The sequence below is a fragment of the Cupressus sempervirens genome, chromosome 2 (assembly GCF_028749045.1).
Source record: "Cupressus sempervirens isolate cs-2001-9-10 chromosome 2, ASM2874904v1, whole genome shotgun sequence".
NCBI lineage: Eukaryota > Viridiplantae > Streptophyta > Pinopsida > Cupressales > Cupressaceae > Cupressus > Cupressus sempervirens.
In genome coordinates this window covers 641282282-641300425 of record NC_143119.1, presented here as the reverse complement: position 1 = coordinate 641300425, position 18144 = coordinate 641282282, and the positions used below count along the sequence as shown (strand labels likewise).

At 38.1% G+C, this 18144-nt stretch overlaps 1 protein-coding gene across 1 annotated transcript in view; it reads left to right on the top strand.

Moving 5' to 3' along the window:
• Positions 1-935: 935 nt before the first annotated feature.
• LOC149575000 (uncharacterized) overlaps positions 936-18144 on the top strand; it is a 72062-nt gene continuing 54853 nt past the window's right edge. The window contains exons 1-3 of the mRNA XM_089814850.1: positions 936-1102; positions 2101-2221; positions 2434-2506. Of these exons, the coding sequence (XP_089670976.1) occupies positions 1063-1102; positions 2101-2221; positions 2434-2506 (234 nt within the window). The 5' untranslated portion in view covers positions 936-1062. The remainder of the gene's footprint in view (positions 1103-2100; positions 2222-2433; positions 2507-18144) is intronic.

The window sequence follows — 18144 nt, the reverse complement described above, 5'->3', positions numbered from 1 at the left end:
TTACAAACTTCTATCTTAAAATTAAGAGTGAACTTTTTATGGATGGTGGCTACCTATTCAATGTATGGACATATTTTAAAGTAGTTTGTCACATGAATACTTTAAATTTTAAAGGTTAAGCTCCTATATATATATACACGATAGCCTAATTTTTATCATCAAATTTCCTAATCGCCTAATTTTTTCAAAAAAGCTGATAACTTTACTTCATTATTGAAATTAAAGATCTAGAAAAAAAGGATAGCATCATTAATATTAATATTAATATTATCCATTACAGGGAATTCTACAAGTCAAAATTCAACTTCATACAACCTTCTAAAACTTTATCATGATTAGAGCCATAGTTTTAATAAAATATCAAATAATGTAGTAAAATTAATTATTATTAATAGTTTGTGGCCATTGCTAAATTTCACAGCGCTGATTCTTTTTACCCTCCCCAATCTGTTGACTATGGCTGGTTCTCTTAAATTTCAGTGCACGCAAGTGGATATAGTCTCTGCATCAAACACAAAACAGATTGCGCTGGATTTCACGCCTGCAGTCCGTGAATGCTGGAGAGATTGTTGCCATATTGTGTGATTAAATATGAACGTATTTCCCTCGCTACTAATGTGGAGAAGCCCAAATGAGGGGTGTCCTTAACATGGATGCCAAGGGGCTCGATAATTGCACAGGAGCCCAAATCAAGGGAACATCGATAAACGTACACGGTTCTTTTAAGTCAGGAAGAAATATCATCGTGGTCATTGCGGCTTTACTAGCCAATTTTACTCTAGTTTTGGAATGGGGCGACATCTTTAGAAAAGTAATGTAAAATATCCTGCAATCCCCATCATCCAAATGGACGGCCCAAATCTACTGCCATGAATTAGAACCAATGATTTTTTAACGATCTTCTTCTAAAATTGGGCCGACTGCAGAGAGAGCTTAGAAATCGGACAATTTGAGCTTGACTTTTGTTGCATTTGGTCTCGGATTTTGGAGGGCTGTTTCAGTTTCGCCAGAGCTTGATTACTGAAGACTCAAGAGCAAGAAGCATCTGCTTCTAATTTGATTATGGGCCAAGTTTGGGGGAATCTAGGAGACAAACTCCAAAGTAGGCATTGCTTTTTTTTAAAAAGGTCATTTGGGTTTCGATTTTATTGTCTTTTATGTATGTATTTTACCGCGAAATCAATTCATGCTTTTTTCGTTCTGAAGATTTTAAATCAAATCAAGGTCTATCCATGAAAAATGTTGGGATTTGCCAGGTTTAGGTTTCTTTGGGATGTCTTTCTCAGAGCTTGCTATGAAATGGGGGTTTGTCCTTAAAGGGAAATGGACCCAATAAAAGATCTCTGTGTCTGGAATTCCACTACTCAATTGTCAAACCTTCTTGCTGGTTCCTATATCACAAATTGAAGTGACCAACTCAGTGTGCCCCGTAGCATGGCGCGCCTTTCTCTCCATGAGCTGTTGCTGGAAATATTTTTTTTATCACACACTCTTCATACACCATAAGGGAGATAAATACATAGGAAGGCCTTGAACGATACTCAATTGACCCATAACCTGCGTAATTCTGAAATTCTAGTGCCTTTGCTCAGGGAGGTTCTTGGGATTAGATGCAATTTCCTCACTCAAATTGCTTGACCTTCTACCAACAGTACGAGTCTTAAGCGGTTGGAGTTTTTTAAAATATTGGTAGCATGACCGATGCTTCAACATGATCTAACGGTTGTAAGTTTTAAGCTAGCTACCTTAGCACATTCACGTATGGTCTGGGTGCTAACAGTTTCTTCTTTCTTCTTTTTCTATTGTAGCCAGCTGTTCAGAATTGGATTGAGCTCTTCTTTCATTTATGCTAAACTAGCTGTAATGTTACGTTCCTACAGATAAAATTTGGTTATTTGAGGAGATCGACATTGTTTTATTCCTTTGTCTCTTCTAGCTAGTCTTTAAACTTGGGTATCTTAGTAAATGCTGGTTAGCATTTGAATCCCGAGCCATTCTTGCTTAAAAAGTGTTGTTAGCCCCTGTTCTGAATTAATAGAGAATAGAAACTGTATGCCTTTTTTTAATGTATTTTGTTAATCCTAAATCCATAAATTGCAGGGAAGGAATTTCGGCGGCGACAGCTCAGGAAGATCACGGACCGCGTTTTTGATCGTTTTGCTGCAGAAAATGACCAAATGACTGTAGATCAACTTTATATTGCTGTTCTTTTGGTTTTCAAGTAGGATTCATTTATCCTATGCGAAAAGCTAGTTGAATACTCTTCTCAGAGAATCAAGGGATATTTTCTATGTTGATCAAAAACTTTCTATTGGGATAGTATAACTATTTTGACTCATTTCAGTACTTCCCGAATCAATACCAGTTCCTTTTTTAAATTTATGATTTTTTCTTGATGGGCCTGTGATTGTTTTTCGGTACTGATTCAAACAGTGACATCAACAAACATTTTCCTGGCCCTCACAATGATCCACCATCGAAGGAAGAAGTAGAAGAGATGATACAGGTCAGTTCATCTTGCTGTGTTTTCTTTTAATTCCTTGAAAACACAATATACCTTTGGGAAGGTTGATTTAGAAGTAATACGAAGATAAACATAATATATGTTTTTGAAATTATTGTATCCCAACACTCCTGTTAAACCAAATTTATGAGGATAGAAGAAACCTCTCAGTTCAAGAAGATTGATGTTGTCCATGATTTCAATTGTGTTTTTAACTTTTTTTGTCTACAGCCTCCAATATTTACGTCAAAATCTCAAGCTTTGTCATCAAACTGAACAAATTAATAGTCACCCTTAAATAATTCTGCCTTGATCATTGCTTTGTAGGAAATGGTAACAAACAACTTTCACACAAAAGACAACAAATATCATAATGCAGAAAAAAAGGATACTTTAAGACCAGTTCAACAACATTAAAAATATATCCGTTTGTTGAAACTTGATACAGTTCAGTTAACGATAATTAGATCTACCTTGAATTACTTCATAGTATTAAATTGGTTACCTCTTATACTAGATTAAATGTACTCTTGCTAATAGTTTATATTATTGCCTTGATGCATAACATGCCTCTGATCTGCTGGTACGACAAATAATGAAAACTATGAAAGGACTGTGCTGTTTTATATGACATAGCGAAAATATTATCTGATTTAGTTTTTTAGAGCTGATTGTTGATGCTCCAAACTGTATCTTGCAATTCTCGAGGACAAAACTTAAGACTAACCCCAAGGAACAAGGTTGGATAGGACAATCAGGTGGGACTCATAATCAAATTGCAGCTAGTTTGGACCAATCAAGAGGAGCAAGTACAACTTCTGTATACCCAAAGCTCTGTCAGGTTTGGGAGGGTGTTTCCCTCTGATGTTAGAGGGCTATTAAAGAGAAATGATAGAAATATGTTTGAATAAACTCTAATGAAATAGAATCAACTCGATTCTTATGAAAGGTGGTGACTGTTTCAGCAACAATGTATAAAGGAGAAACCACTCAAAGCATTCAAGGTTCTCTTCAATACTTTGATCCGACCAACCATCTCATTATGGGGTGAAGGAAGAAATACATGACAAACAGGCAGCAACACTGAGTCCCCCATCAAGTACGCCAACTTCTTGGTTGGGGCCAAGAGGCCAAATGACAGGGTCTTCATTCTGTGCTCTTGGGCTTGATTGGAAAGGACAGGCTTTCAGTTCCATATATGATTATCCGAGGGATTCCATAATCTGGGTTGATTAGTAGGGAAAGCCTTCGACTGAAACCCCTCATACTCTCAAGTAAGAAGAGGATGAATAAGGAAACATGTAAAGGGGGTGTAGGCCAAGAGGATGACTGTCTGCTCTTGGGCTTAGTATGAAAATTGCTGAGGGCTGATCCTATAAACTCTATTGTGCCTAGACCTATTTAATGAATTATGATAATTAAATGTGTGATTATTAACTCCAATGGAAGTATTGAGATTTATGAAATACATATATAATTATATTCATATATACCTCAGTTACCAGTTCGGGTTCGGTTTGAAATACGGGTTCAAAGAACCGGTTTGCCAGTACGGCAAAATTTTGGAAAGGGTTTTGGGTTCATTTGGGTTTGTTTGTACAGAATACATGTAAGCATTATAAAAATTTATTTATACATTACATATTTATCAATCCTAGAAGCATAGAGTATCATAAAATCTTATGATGTAAACTAAGTTAATCATTTAAACAACAAAAACAAAGTAGGCATAAATTTTAAACACTTAGGTGTAATCATAGCATCATGAATACAGATCATACCATCATATATTTCAATTTTCAAGTTCAACATCAGAGATTCAAAACATTAAAACTTAAAAGTAAATCATTATCCATGAATCATAACAGCAAGTTCAAGTATCATTGTTTCAACTTCAAGTCAAGTAATCATAATGTATAAAATTTTAATATTCATCTTCTTCATCATCTTCTTCTTCCTCTTCTCGTAGTCCTTCCACATTAGTTGACTCAGCAATAGAGCTAAGGCCAATGGGATCAGCACTAACAACAATAATGTGGGCATCAAAATCTTCAAAGTCTTCAATTGTAAGCCGAGAAGCAGAAATATCCAGGTCCGCCAACTCTGCATCTACATCCCACCTCTTTACATTCACTTTTTAGCGCAATTGGACCCCAAAAATTATAAAGTTGGTTATAAAAAATGACTTGGAAGTCACCCATCAGCGAAATTTGTCCCAAATTCGTCATGGGTTCGAACTGGGCAGCCCAAATTCGCTCAGGTTCGAATTTTGGGCTGCGGGTTCGAACCAGTCCAGGCAAATTCAAACCCAAGTCGAACCGGACCCGAATTTCGAACCAGTTCGAACCCAGGCAGGGTTCCTGGGCCAAAACGGTGCAATAGTGTTTAATATGGTTGGAGGACTTAAATCAGGGTTTATTTGGTAAAAAGGCCATTTTGAAATGGTAAAGTTATACCTTTTAACTATCTAACATTTCTTATATGAATGGAATTGTGATTTTTGGGCAAGATTTAGGGCAATCCCAAAGAGGGGACGGTACACTCCAATCTGACAACTCTAAAACATGGATGATTTATCAAACATGTGCAAGCTGAAACAATAAGCAAATGACCAATATAGATGCTAGACCCTAGCTGATGAACAATAGTGCAATATAGCAAACTCTTGTAAATCAAACTTAAAAATTCAAACAACAAATTGAAACCCTTATGATGATGTGCTTGCACACATTTTCAAACATAGCATAAATAGATCTGAATTGTATGCATCAAATAGATTAATATGACTTCTGATTTATGATTGGGTTCTTATACTAATGATACTATCATTTGATAATGTTTTTGTAAAGCCCTTGTAGACTGAAATTAAGTAAATATGTAAGTAGAATTGGATGCTATGTTGGATAAATAATTATAGCAAAAATGAACATGGAAATACCTATTGTGGGAAGTAATTGGTAAAATACTTGCTTGATATTGACAGAGATCAATAGATCAATATATACAAAAGAATAAACAATGTTTACTTAGGAAACAATTGTCAAGAATAGAAACTTTCTATTCTAGCTAATAGATAACTAACAACTAAGAGCTAACTAAATATTAGAAAGATTCTGATATTTACAATAAATTACAATAGATAACTATCAAATATAAATAGAAACTATTTATTATTATAATACCCTCCCTTAATGGTTAATCTATCCACTACACGAAGTTGTCTTTTGAATTTGACAAACTTATCTGCACCAAGAGGCTTGGTGATAATGTCTGTAGTTTGATCTACTGTAGGAACATACTGCAAGTCTATTGTCCCGTCTTCAACTAGCTGCCATATGTCACTACACGAAGCTGTCCTCTGAATTGACAAACTTCTCTGGACCAAGAGGCTTGGTAATAATGTCTGTAGTTTGATCCGCTATAGGAACATATTGCAAGTCTATTGCCCCATCTTCAACTAGCTGTTGTATGTAGTGACAATGAACATCCACATGCTTGATTTGTTCATGGAAGATTAGATTCCATGCTAACTTGATAATGCTTTCGTTATCAACAAACAAAGTGGTCGGTCCAGTTGTTGACATCTGCATATCCCCAAGCATCCGACAAAGCCAAACAACTTCACAACCTGCCTTAATTGTCCCTCTATATTCAACATCTGTAGAGGAGAGAGAAATAGCATGTTGCTTCTTATTGGTTCATATGATGGTACTAGATCCCAAACACAACACATCCAACATTTGACTTTTTATCATCAACAAAACCTGCCCAATTTGAATCTATGAACCTATTGAGTCTAGGATTAGGTCTCTAAGAGTAAAGAAGTCCATAATCAGTAGCGCCCTTCACATAATGAAGCACACACTTTGCTGCCATCCAATGATCAGCCTTGGGAGTTGTCATAAAGCATGAGATGTCGCTGACTGCGAAGCTGATATCAGGTCTAGTAGCAAAGAGATGGATGAAGTTTGTCTACTAGTTGCCTGTATGTAGTATCATCAACAGGAAGAAAATCAGACTTGGCTGATAACTTCCAACCTTTCTCCATGGGTGTAGATGTACACTTGTAATCATGCATACGAATCTTGTCTAATAGAGCCCTACCATATTTGGACTGAGAAACGAAAATACTATAAGGCTACTGCCAAACCTCAAACCTAGGCAATAATGCATGAGCCCAAGATCAATCATATCAAAAGACAGGCATAAACTCCATTTGAGTCCCTAAATCAAAGATGCCAAATTGCTAGTGATGATCAAATCATCCATATAAATGACTAGGAGGATGATGTCATTGTTAGTAGTTTTGATATACAAATCTGAGTTTGAAGAACTCCTTTGGAAGACTTATCACTGAGGTATTTATCAGTTTTCATGTACCATGCCCTAGGGGCCTACTTCAAACCATAGAGAGCTTTCACCAGTCTAAGAACTTAGTGTTCTTTACCAACAACCTTGAAACCAAGAGGTTGCATCATGTAGACCTCTTCTTGTAGGTCACCATTTAGGAAAGCACTCTTGAGTCCATCTGGACCATAGTTACACCGCCCTAGGAGACGGGGGGACGGGGGGACAAGTTTCTGAGATGGGGGGACAGAGGGACCTTGATTTGGGGACGACGAGGGGACAGCGGGGGGATGGCGGTGGGGGACGGGGGGGTGGCGGAGGGAGCAGGGGTGTATATGCTATACATATGATACTTAAAAATGCTAGTTATGAAAAGATGTACTACAATTATACAATATAAGATACATAGATGTAAAAAATTTAAACATTGAACATTGCACTGAAGTTTTCAACTAGAACGTCATGATTCATGATCAAATAAGTTACAACAAACAAACAATGAACATTGAACATTGAACATCAGAAAATATTCAAAATAATAAATATTAATCTATAAGACTATATATCAGTCTTCCGATCAATAGTATGAGTATCTAGATACTACTATCTAATAGTAATCAATGATCATATGAGTCATGACTCATGACATAAAGATGATTACAATTAAGTATCATGTACCATGAACCATGATATCAAAATAAGTATATAATGCAAACAAAAACTACAAGTCTCCAAGAGTCCAAATCAAAATGCCAAATCAATGATCAATGATCAATGATCATCCCCTGGAGGTTGAAACTCATCGCCACTGGAACTATCAGTCTCTCCAAGATCAAGAGCTGAAAAGGGAACACCAAATAGCCCTGTGGTTGGATCTAAAGCATCCTCCTCATCAATCTGCGATGGCTCCTCAGGCTCTACATCCCATCGTGATGTTGGTCTTTCCTTGTACACACTTGTGGTGCGGTCATTGATACGCAACACACTGTGTACAGCCACTAGCTTCTCTGCTCTTTGAGAGGTAAGTCTATTCCTCTTAAGAGAGTGGATGAAGCTATATGTAGACCAATTTCTCTCAGAAGCTGAGGAACTAGAAACCTGAGATGAAAAATAATTGGCTAATGTAAGACTCGGGAATTAGAAGTTGAACAATGATCATTGAACAATAAACAATGAAAAGTTAAAAGTTGAGGAACTAAGTACCTGGGACAGCAAACGAATAGCTAGTGTGGTGGTTGTAGATTTCGGTCCATAAGCTGACCGCCACAAAATGGGATCCTCTTGTGCCATAGTCTTGATATCCGCCTTTGCCACTTGTCTGTAACCCCTCAGAGTAGCAAATTTGGTCCACTCAATGCGAACCTTAGCTGCTGTCTCAGGGTCATACATCCTGTCTATGCACTTGAAGAACCCTTTCTTCACCTGAAAAAATTTAAAAAGTACAAATTATTAGCAAATAGAAGAATCAAGATACTAGTAATGTAAATGATTTTAATTTATAAAATGATAAGAATCTAAGTCTTAAAGTGCTATACAATAATAATATAAATCACCTCATCATCGTGAAGTGGTGTAACTCTACCAGGCCTAGTCATGTACCACCTCGGATTCAATGCATATGCAGCCATGTGTAAGGGTGTGTTAAGTTTGTCCCATCTACGTTGAATAATAGGCCGAATGTGATCATTGTAGAAGGCTAATGTGGGGTCCTCTCGCACAACTGCCCTCATCTGCCCAAGCATAGAATCAATGCACTCATACACCTCTCCAAGTGTGGGCGCATCCCCATCTCCATACCTGATCACCTCGAAGACTGGCCTAATAATAGAGACAATGTATTTTGCACCGCTCCAAAATACATCACTCTTAACTATATCCTTCACCCTCATCCCCTGCTCTGACTTGGAACCATCCCACCTATTCCATTCATTTGTCATAACTATTAGTTGCAGTGGCTCCTGCAAATCAAGCATTCTCTCCAAGAGAATGAAATAGGATGCATATCGTGTCTCAATTGGCTTCAGGAACTCCTTGTTGGCGAAGCTCCTAAATAGTGCATGTGAGGTGTGGTGGTTGCAGATATACATCTGCACATCTCTAGCATCACTCACCACTCCCTTTATCCAACTAATCTTCCCCATGTCCTTTAGAGCATTGTTCATAGCATGCACACAACAAGGAGTCCACCAAATATGTCGATATGTGGCCTCAATAAGCCTCCTTGCAGCTCTGCACACATGAGCTACATCTGTCACTACTTGGACCACATTTTGTGGCCCAATCTCCTCAATGGCTTCCCGAAGAATCTGAAATTGAAAATCAGCATCTTTTCGATGCCCCAAACAATCAACCGCCCTAAGAAAGAATGGGCCCTCTGTACATGTGACTATGACATTGATGAGTGGACGGTGTCTAATGTCCGTCCACCCATCCATGACAACGCTACACCCCGATTCCTCCCAAACAGCCCTCATGGTCTCCATGGACTCACCAATCTTGGCATACTCATCATCTAAGATTTTAGTCCTCAATTTGTGCTCACCTGGTGGCACATATGATGGTAATCCCGCCTTCGCTACTTTCTGAAAAGCCTCCTTAAAATAAGGAGACCGAGCAATGTGAAGTGGAACGCCATTGGCAAATAACATTCTCCCAATGTATGCATCTAACTTCTCTCTCGTTTGGGCTGCAAACAATTATGCTATAGGGTTGTTGTCACTAGACTGTGCCCTGCGTTTCCCCTTGCTCGTCTCAGCTGCTGCTACACCTATAGAGCTATAAGTAGAGGAAGGTACAGAGGCTGCCCCTGGCAATGAAGTAGATGAAGCTCTATGCTGTGGTCTAGAAGAAGACATGCATCGGTGTTCTTGCCCTTGTATTTGTTGCTCATGCACCTCCTGTATAGTCTGAATCTGTTGCTTACCAGCGAAAGTAGTAGGCATTGGAAGGCCCAAGTCCTCTGGAACTCCCCAAAGCTTGTTGAATTCAACTCTAATCTTCAAGTTTGTGGATTCACCCAAAAACTTACATGGTTGGACACCTTTACCTGTCCAAAAGAGGAAGTGTACATTCACTCTAGTGATGCTACCATACCAATCTTCACCACAAATATTGCATCTCCACTTTCTTGTGCCACCTGTTCCTTGTCCGCTTGTTATTCTAGTGGCAAATTGTTTTAAAGGAGATTTTGGATCAAACTTACCCCTAGCCCACTGTGCCAAAGCTGGGGAGGGGCAATCAATAGATGGAGTACTAGATAGTATAAAACCAGTACCCATGGAAGTGGAACTAGTTTGGGCCCCTTGCTGATTTGGGCCAACCGGAATCGCAATGTCACTCTCATGGTCACCCCTCTCAACAGTGTCATCATCATCCTCAGCCTCAACCTCAGGCTCAAGCTCATATTCTGATTCACTGCCACTATTTGAATGAAATTCCATCTCATCATCACTATGAGTATTCATTGTGACACTGCATTTCACAAAATGAAAAAACAAAAATTAATAATGCTAAATTATTGAATTTATAAATAATAATCATAACCGACGACTTCCACTCTCTTCGCACTATATTTGGGAAAATTAAACAAAAAAAAAAAAAAAAAAAAAAAAACGAAAATTGACTTCCAATGGTTTCGTAGGATTTGGGCTTTTTTGAGCCGATTTCAGTATGTAAGAATTAACAAAAAAAGAAATCCTACGAAACCATTGGAAGTCAATTTTCGTTTTATACTCTTTATTTTTTTAATTTTTTTTAAAATTTGTTTTCCCAAATATAGTGCGAAGAGAGTGGAAGTCGTCAGTTTAAACAATCAAAAATAGACATTTCAAACAGTCCAGAGATAACAAAGGTCGTCTAAACAAACAAAAAGTAAAACATTCATAAACATGCATTTAAAAATCATACAAATACGTTAGAAACCCTACCTTTTGCTTTAAAAACTTCAACAAGATTCGGTGAACCGGAACCCAGAACCACCCTCCTCTTCTTCTTCTTGCTCCTAAGCTCTCCTTTTTCACTTGCAAACACTCTCTTCACTCTTGCACAAACCCTTATCTCAGCTCTTCACTCTTCTTCTTCTTGCTATTGCAAACAATGAGAAATGCAAATGTGAATCAAAATGAAAAATAGAAGGGTTTAAAACAAAGGAGGAGGAATGGATGGGCCCCACAATCCAATACAATAAATAAAAAACATTAAAACATTTAAAAAATGAGTTCAACTTTTTGTTTTTTTATGTGTCTTTTTTGCTTGCCGCAGGAGACGTCCAGGCGTCCCCCCACAACGGAGGAGACTCCTTGGCGTCCCCCCGCACCCGTCTCGGAGACGTCTCGCCGTCTCTGGTGGTGGTGGCGCTTTGAGTGGCGCTGCCCGAAACGCCGAGACGCTGTCCCCCCATCCCGGGGACGTCCCCATCTTCGAGACGGCCCAGATTTTTGCGGGGGGAGGGGGGACGCGTCCCCGTGTTACACTGATCTGGACCTTCTAGCCCAACTGTGTTGACATGGCTAAGACTAATCTGATTGTGCTCATCTTTGTTGTAGGAGCAAAGGTCTCCTCGTAATCAATACCCCAGTGTTGAGAAATATTAACTAAACGAGCTTTGTACTTATCCAAAGTACCATCAAACTTGTATTTTATTTTGTAGACCCATTTGCAGGCAATGAGTTTCTTCCTAGGTGGAAAATTATAAAGGACCTAGGTGTGATTCTTCAGTAGGCTCTGGTGTTTAGATGTCATGGCTTGTTCCCACTCTAGAACTCCTTTAGCCTCAAAGTATGTTTGAGGTTGAAATACACTATGAATGTTGGCCATGGGACCATAATTAACCGTTTTTGTAGGTTTCCTCTTTTTCAAAGTAGTTCTCACATTGATGAGCTAATCATCTCGAAGATCAACAAGTTTCTCAGTCCACCACTTAGGCCGAAGAGGAGAATGACCAACATTAGTATCAGGAGGTGCTTTATGATTGGGTTCCTCATCAGAAGAATTTGGATCAAAATCAAGTGAAGCATCTACAAATATGGGTGATCCTGTAGGAGAAGCCAAAGGTGCTTGTACAGGAATCACTGGTATAACTAAGCTATTGGAGCCCTCCCATTAGGTGGACCTTATAGAAGTCGAACTCCCAAATCATGAGCCGTCATAGGCTGATCTACTGGATCAGGAATAGGAGAAACAAGCGTGAATGGTCCTTGCTACTCATCAAAAGACTACATCATGATTGTACAGGAGATGAGATGTCTCAGTGTCGATCAAGCAGAAGGCTTTGTGAAGACTACTGTATCCAACAAGCATGAGTTTTGAACTCTTGGCATCCAACTTTGTGCGTGATGCATTAGGGATCCAAACATAGGCAAGAGAGTCAAAAACCTTCAGCTGACTGATTGTGGGCTTGCAACCTAACCGGACCTTTTCCAGAGTCTTACCTTTGATCTCCACAGTGGCTGATTGGCTCAAAAGGTAAACTGTAGTGTTAATTGCTTCAGCCCAAAACTCCTTCAGAACATGTCCGTGGTCGAGCATGGAGTGAGCCATCTTAGTGATTGTTCTGTTTCGACATTCAACTACACTGATCTATTGTGGTGCGTGGGTTGTGGTTAACTGGTGCTTGATGCCATGAATATCACAAAAGCTAGAGAATTCATTAAACAAAATTTGCCTTTCATTGTTTGACCTAAGAGCAATAATAGATTTCCCAGATTCCTTTTCAACTAGAGGTTTAAACTTCTGAAATACAATAAACGCTTGCGATCTCTTTTTAAGAAAATAGACCCACATTTTTTTAATGAAATCATCAACAAACAATAGAAAATTCTTGGACCCAAGAACAGAAAGAGTGGCCATAGGGCTGCAGATATTGACATGAACAATCTGAAGTACCTAAGAAGCCCACCATGAATCACTGCTTTTGAAAGGCGTGTGATGCTGCTTCCCAACCTGGCATTCATCACAAACTCCAAGCTACTGAATCTGAATCTCTGGCAATCCGAGGACAAGCTCTTCCCAAGCAAGCTGAGAGAGATAACACACATTTAAGTGCCCATACCGCTGATGCCAAAGTGAACTAACAGAAGACCACTGAGCAGCCATAGCTAAGTCCCGAGAATCACTAGAATTAGCAAATCTGAAAAGACCACAATTCTCAAGGCCAATTGCAAGAAAAGACCGAGTCTCCCTATTCACTAATATGAACTAAAGGTGACATCCAACTGCGGAGAGTGTCGTAAGAATTGACTGACTGAGAGTAGATTTAGTTCCATCCTTGGAATGTAGTGCACATCGAGGAAAATGAGATTCCTCCCAACAAATCAAATCTGAATGTTGTCTTTGCCAACAACAATGTATTCATCCCCTCCACCAAAAATAAGTGAATCTGAAAAAGGTTGGTAGTTTGTGAACTAGTCTCTATGATGGGTGAAATGTCGAGAGGCACCTGAATCAATGTACTAGGTAGATGACTTCATATGATTTGTAGGTCTTTTAGCTATGAAGGCGTAAAAGGTAGATTATGTCTTCTTAGTGTGCTTTGCACCATTCGCTTTGGGCTGCAAACCATATTGTTTATAAAAGACAGCTAAGCATTTTTGACATTCAACCTTCATGTGACCATACTTGTGGCAATAGTTGTGCACTGAATGTTCTTTTTCTTGGAGCCTTCTGATGCTGGAGCAAAGGACTTCTGTTGAGAAGACTGTTGTGAATGAGACTTGCCCTTATCCTTCTAAAAGGATTTAGCAGCAAAGGCTTGCTCTGTGGAGGTGGAGATGGAACTGCTATCGAATTGTTGTTTCCACCAATCTTGCTAAAGTAGAAGTCTGCAAAGATATGTGAACTTTAGATAACATTAGTAGAAGTGATGTTGAGAGTGTCGATGAAATGCTTATAGGACTTGGGTAAAGTTTTGAGGGTTATTACCACAATGTCCTCTTCCTCCATCTTGCGTCCAATGGCAAGCAATTGATCACGTATTTCCTAAATCCTATTTAAATGTTCTGGAGTGATTTCTGTGCATCTATGACAATGGAAAACATAGAGTTCTTGAGAAAGAAGGCCCAACTTTTGTTTAAAGTCTCGTGAAGTTTCTTGAGATGCTCCCATATCTTGGCACCTGGCTTGCTGGATGGAAGTTGAGGGAGCTGATCATCAACTACGGATAATTTGAGAAGCACCACTACCTCCCGATTATACTGATCATTTTTTTTTTTGGATTAGTACCAGTTGTAGTCGGACGCTGTGTAACACTTAGAACAATCTAATCAATATTCCAATATTCAAAGATTGTTAGCATCCACTACTTGCATGTGCCATAATTGCGACCATTGAACTTCTGATTTCCCTTGAGAAAATTATTTGTCAAAGATGCCATACCACGTTTTTTAGTGAAAAAGATGAAAATCTGTGAAGAGCACGTACTTTGAGGCAAAAAATTAGAAGACTCAAAAAATAAAGAGGCACTTAGAAGAGAGCTCAAAAAACCTAGAAGGAATATTTTGTAGGATTATGGATCTATTGGCTCCAAAACCGAAGCGTGAAAAGTTGAGGCAGCCAAAAAAAAATGGACAACCACCCAGTTGAGCTCTCCAAAAACCCATCAAGAATCGTAATTAGTTTTACAAAATGACAAATTACCTAAGAGTTTCGAAAGAAGCCCTAACCGTTTTTGGAAAGCTCAAAAAAATTGCACTTTGAATAGGAAAAATGGTAGATTTGGGCATGAATTAAATACAGAGGGTTTTAGAAACCCTAGAGGCCACAAAACAAGCAAAAAATGACCATGAAAAAGGAAAAAATATTCCCCAAAACAACCACGAATGTCTGCAAATTTTGTTGAAAACCACAGGCAAAAAAACCAAACGTGGTGTTAAGTAGAAAAAGGCTGGGAAAATTGCTGGAAATGGAGCCAAAAATCAAGTCAAAATAGATGCTGGCTAGAGACCAAGAAAGCCATAATAGAGACACCCCAATAGAGACACGATTTTCAAGAGGAAAATACACACGATTTTCAGAAAAGCCCTCGCAATTTTCAAGAAACTCATGTAATTTTCAGCCCTAGCTTGCAGGAGTAGATTAGGAAGCCCTAGCTGAAAATTTATTTCCAAAAAAATAGCACTAATAATTTAGTTAAATGAAATTATTAGGTTTTATTCGAATTTTTTTGTAAGTATTTTCCCTGATACCATATTATGGGAAGTAATTGTTAAAATACTTGCTTGACATTAACAGAGATCAATAGATCACTATACACAAAAGAATAAATGATGTGTCCTTAGGAAACGATTGTCAAGAATAGAAACATTCTATTCTACCTAACAGATAACTAACAACTAACGAAGAGCTAACTAAATATTAGAAAGATTCTAATATTTACAATAGATTACAATAGATAACCATTAAATATGAATAGAAACTATCTATTATTGTAATAATACCAACATAGAAACCCCAGATCATAATTTTTATTTATGACAGCCAATTTAAGCATGCAACAACATCAACAAACTCTTAAATATTAACCATTTCAGGTTTGAAAATGATCTGCAAATCTCTCTCTCTCTCTCTCACTCTCTCTCTCTCTCACACACACACACACTCATTTTCTTGCAATTAATAGTCAATCCAAACCTTCTTAAGCTGAAATCTAGGAATCTTCAATAAATCACTGTAGGCATAGTGTGGGAAACTGTGAGTGACTTCAATTTATAATCTCAAGTGCAATCTTTGAACAGAATTATCCAATGGAGATGGGAAACTGCGAATGACTTCAATTTATAAGCTCAAGCGCAATCTTTGAAAATTTTTATCCCAATGGAAATGACTGTTGTCTTCCCTGATTCCAACCATGGAAATCCAAGAGGGTTTTTGTCTTCCAACATATTCATCCTTGAATGCTTCAATGTCTAAAGGCAAAGGACTAGTAAAATGACAAGGTTGGATGATTTGTTTTGTGCCTTGACCTCTCTTTTGTAGTTGTCTTTTTCATGTCCTTTGTTTTAGTTTGTTGTAATTTATTTCTCCATCCAATTATTAAAAATACTTTTTATTACATTCAAAGTCCCCTTTTAACTAGATCATACAGCTTGAAATCCTTCCTCAATCAAAAGCATTTGACTGATAGACAGAAAAATAGAGTAAATTACAAGCCCATGATTTCAGAAAGGAGAATGTTAGGGAAAGAATAATGTGGTGGCTGATGCATTCTCTAGGATGCCTTATTTCTGCTCTATAACTCATATATCTGCTGGTCGCAAGGTCTCTATAATATCTGAATATGCCAAAAATGCTTTTGCTATTGACATTTGGGAAGGCAAGCTTCAAGTTGATAGGTACAAAGAGTGATGGATGAACTTATTCTCTATAATGATCAAGTGTACCTTTTGCCAAAAACAAAGGTGAAACAAAATTTTGAGGGCATTCATGACATACCACTTGCTTTGTTACCCAGGGGAGTGATTTTCATGGAAGGGGCTCAAAGGTGATGTGTTGAGGCATTTCAGAGTGAATTGCCAACAAAAAACAAAACATGCATTTCCAGCTGGTCTGTTGCAGCCTCTATTCATTCCAAATAAAAGATGGGGGAGTATCTCCATGGATTTCATTATAGGACTCCCAAAAGTGCAAAGTAGGGATTGTATCTATGTGGTTGGTGAAAGACTCACTTTCATGCCATATTTTCAAATTACATAGCTACGTAAGTAACTGATCTATTCTTTAAAGAGACTTTCAGACTTCATGGGCTGCTAAGAGACATTGTGAGTGACAAGGATAGCATTCATTAGCCTGTTTTGGCAAGAGCTCTTTTATTTTATGGGTATGGAATTGACATCAAGCATTCACTATCATCCTCAAATTGATGGCAAATAAAAATAGCAAACAAATGGATAGAAGGTTACTCGAGGAAACTATGTTTTGGGGCAGAAAAAATGACTTGGGTCAATTGGCTACACCTTGGGAAGTATTGCTCCAATTTTACACATCACATGTTTATAGGGGTAACTCCCTTCAAGGCATTTTATGATTATAATGCTTCACCATAAATGGATTTGATTCATTTCATGTTTGACCATCATCTATTTATGGTAGGGAAGTGCTCACTCGAAGGAATCAAATGTTATACAACAAACCACTTTATGCACACCTGGTTATCTAAGATGAAATCCATAGAGGCTTACTGTGGTAGCACAAAAACCGTATCCTCTCTTAGCAAATTCCTAAGCACTGGATACACATCTCATTATTCCCTGATCTTTTGCTGGAGTTGAAATCTTAAGGAGGAGGTGCGATGTGCTGGAAGGAGAACAACACAATGAAGGACATTGATGGGTTCTGAGTGCATGGTTCTAGACTGTGTTGAAGAACTATACCAACATGAGCAGGCCTCAAATGCAAGCATATCATGAGATTGACAGTCTGATGCAATGGTACTTAAGGTACCTAAGCACCTTACCTTAATGTGCCTAAGTGACTTCGAATTGAAGAATAGGGTAGGGTCAGCATACAAACCAACCTTTGAGAGATATACCACTTACACCAATATACTAGTTTGCTCAATTCTATTAGCTCTCTGAACTGATATAATTGGGAGTGGGAATTAATGTATGTTCACATTATTTTGTAATGTAATCTCCTTACTTGTGTTGTGCATACTATTACTAGGACTTTGTACTCCCAATTGTTGACATGTAAATAATCAGTTTGCAATTATAGTTGATTGTTCTTTACTTTCTAAGATCATTTCCTTGCAATCAGTCTCTTTTGAGTTTAAAATTCAATAACAGAGTATAGAATGATTGAGATCAGGAAAAATTGAAGACTGAGGTTTGTATAATGGTACCAAAGCTTGGCATCCTACCAACCTGTTTTATGCTTCATGAGTGATAGTGATCCAAGCTATTAACAAAGAGAAGAAACCCTTGGAAGAATACATCAATTATACCAAAGAGTTCTGAACCAACATGACAGATACTTCAACAAAAATGGTATAAGGGGATTGAATAAAACTCTTGAGTGCTCTTGGACCTTTACAAAACAAAGTAGAAGGAAACAACTTTGTTGGTGAGAAAACCGATACAAAGACTTTCAAGGTCAATTTTTTTATAAAAAGGAGCAACCAACAAAGAGGATGAACCACTTGAATATGAGGATCAAATGAAAAGGCTTCATGATGAATACTACACCTTGAGCCCTTCCTTACCCAAAGATATGACTTTCATAGAGTTCTATGAGATGAAAACAAGGAGTGAGAGAAGGTATGAAGAGAGAAAGGACATTCAATACCATTTGGGAAAGATCGC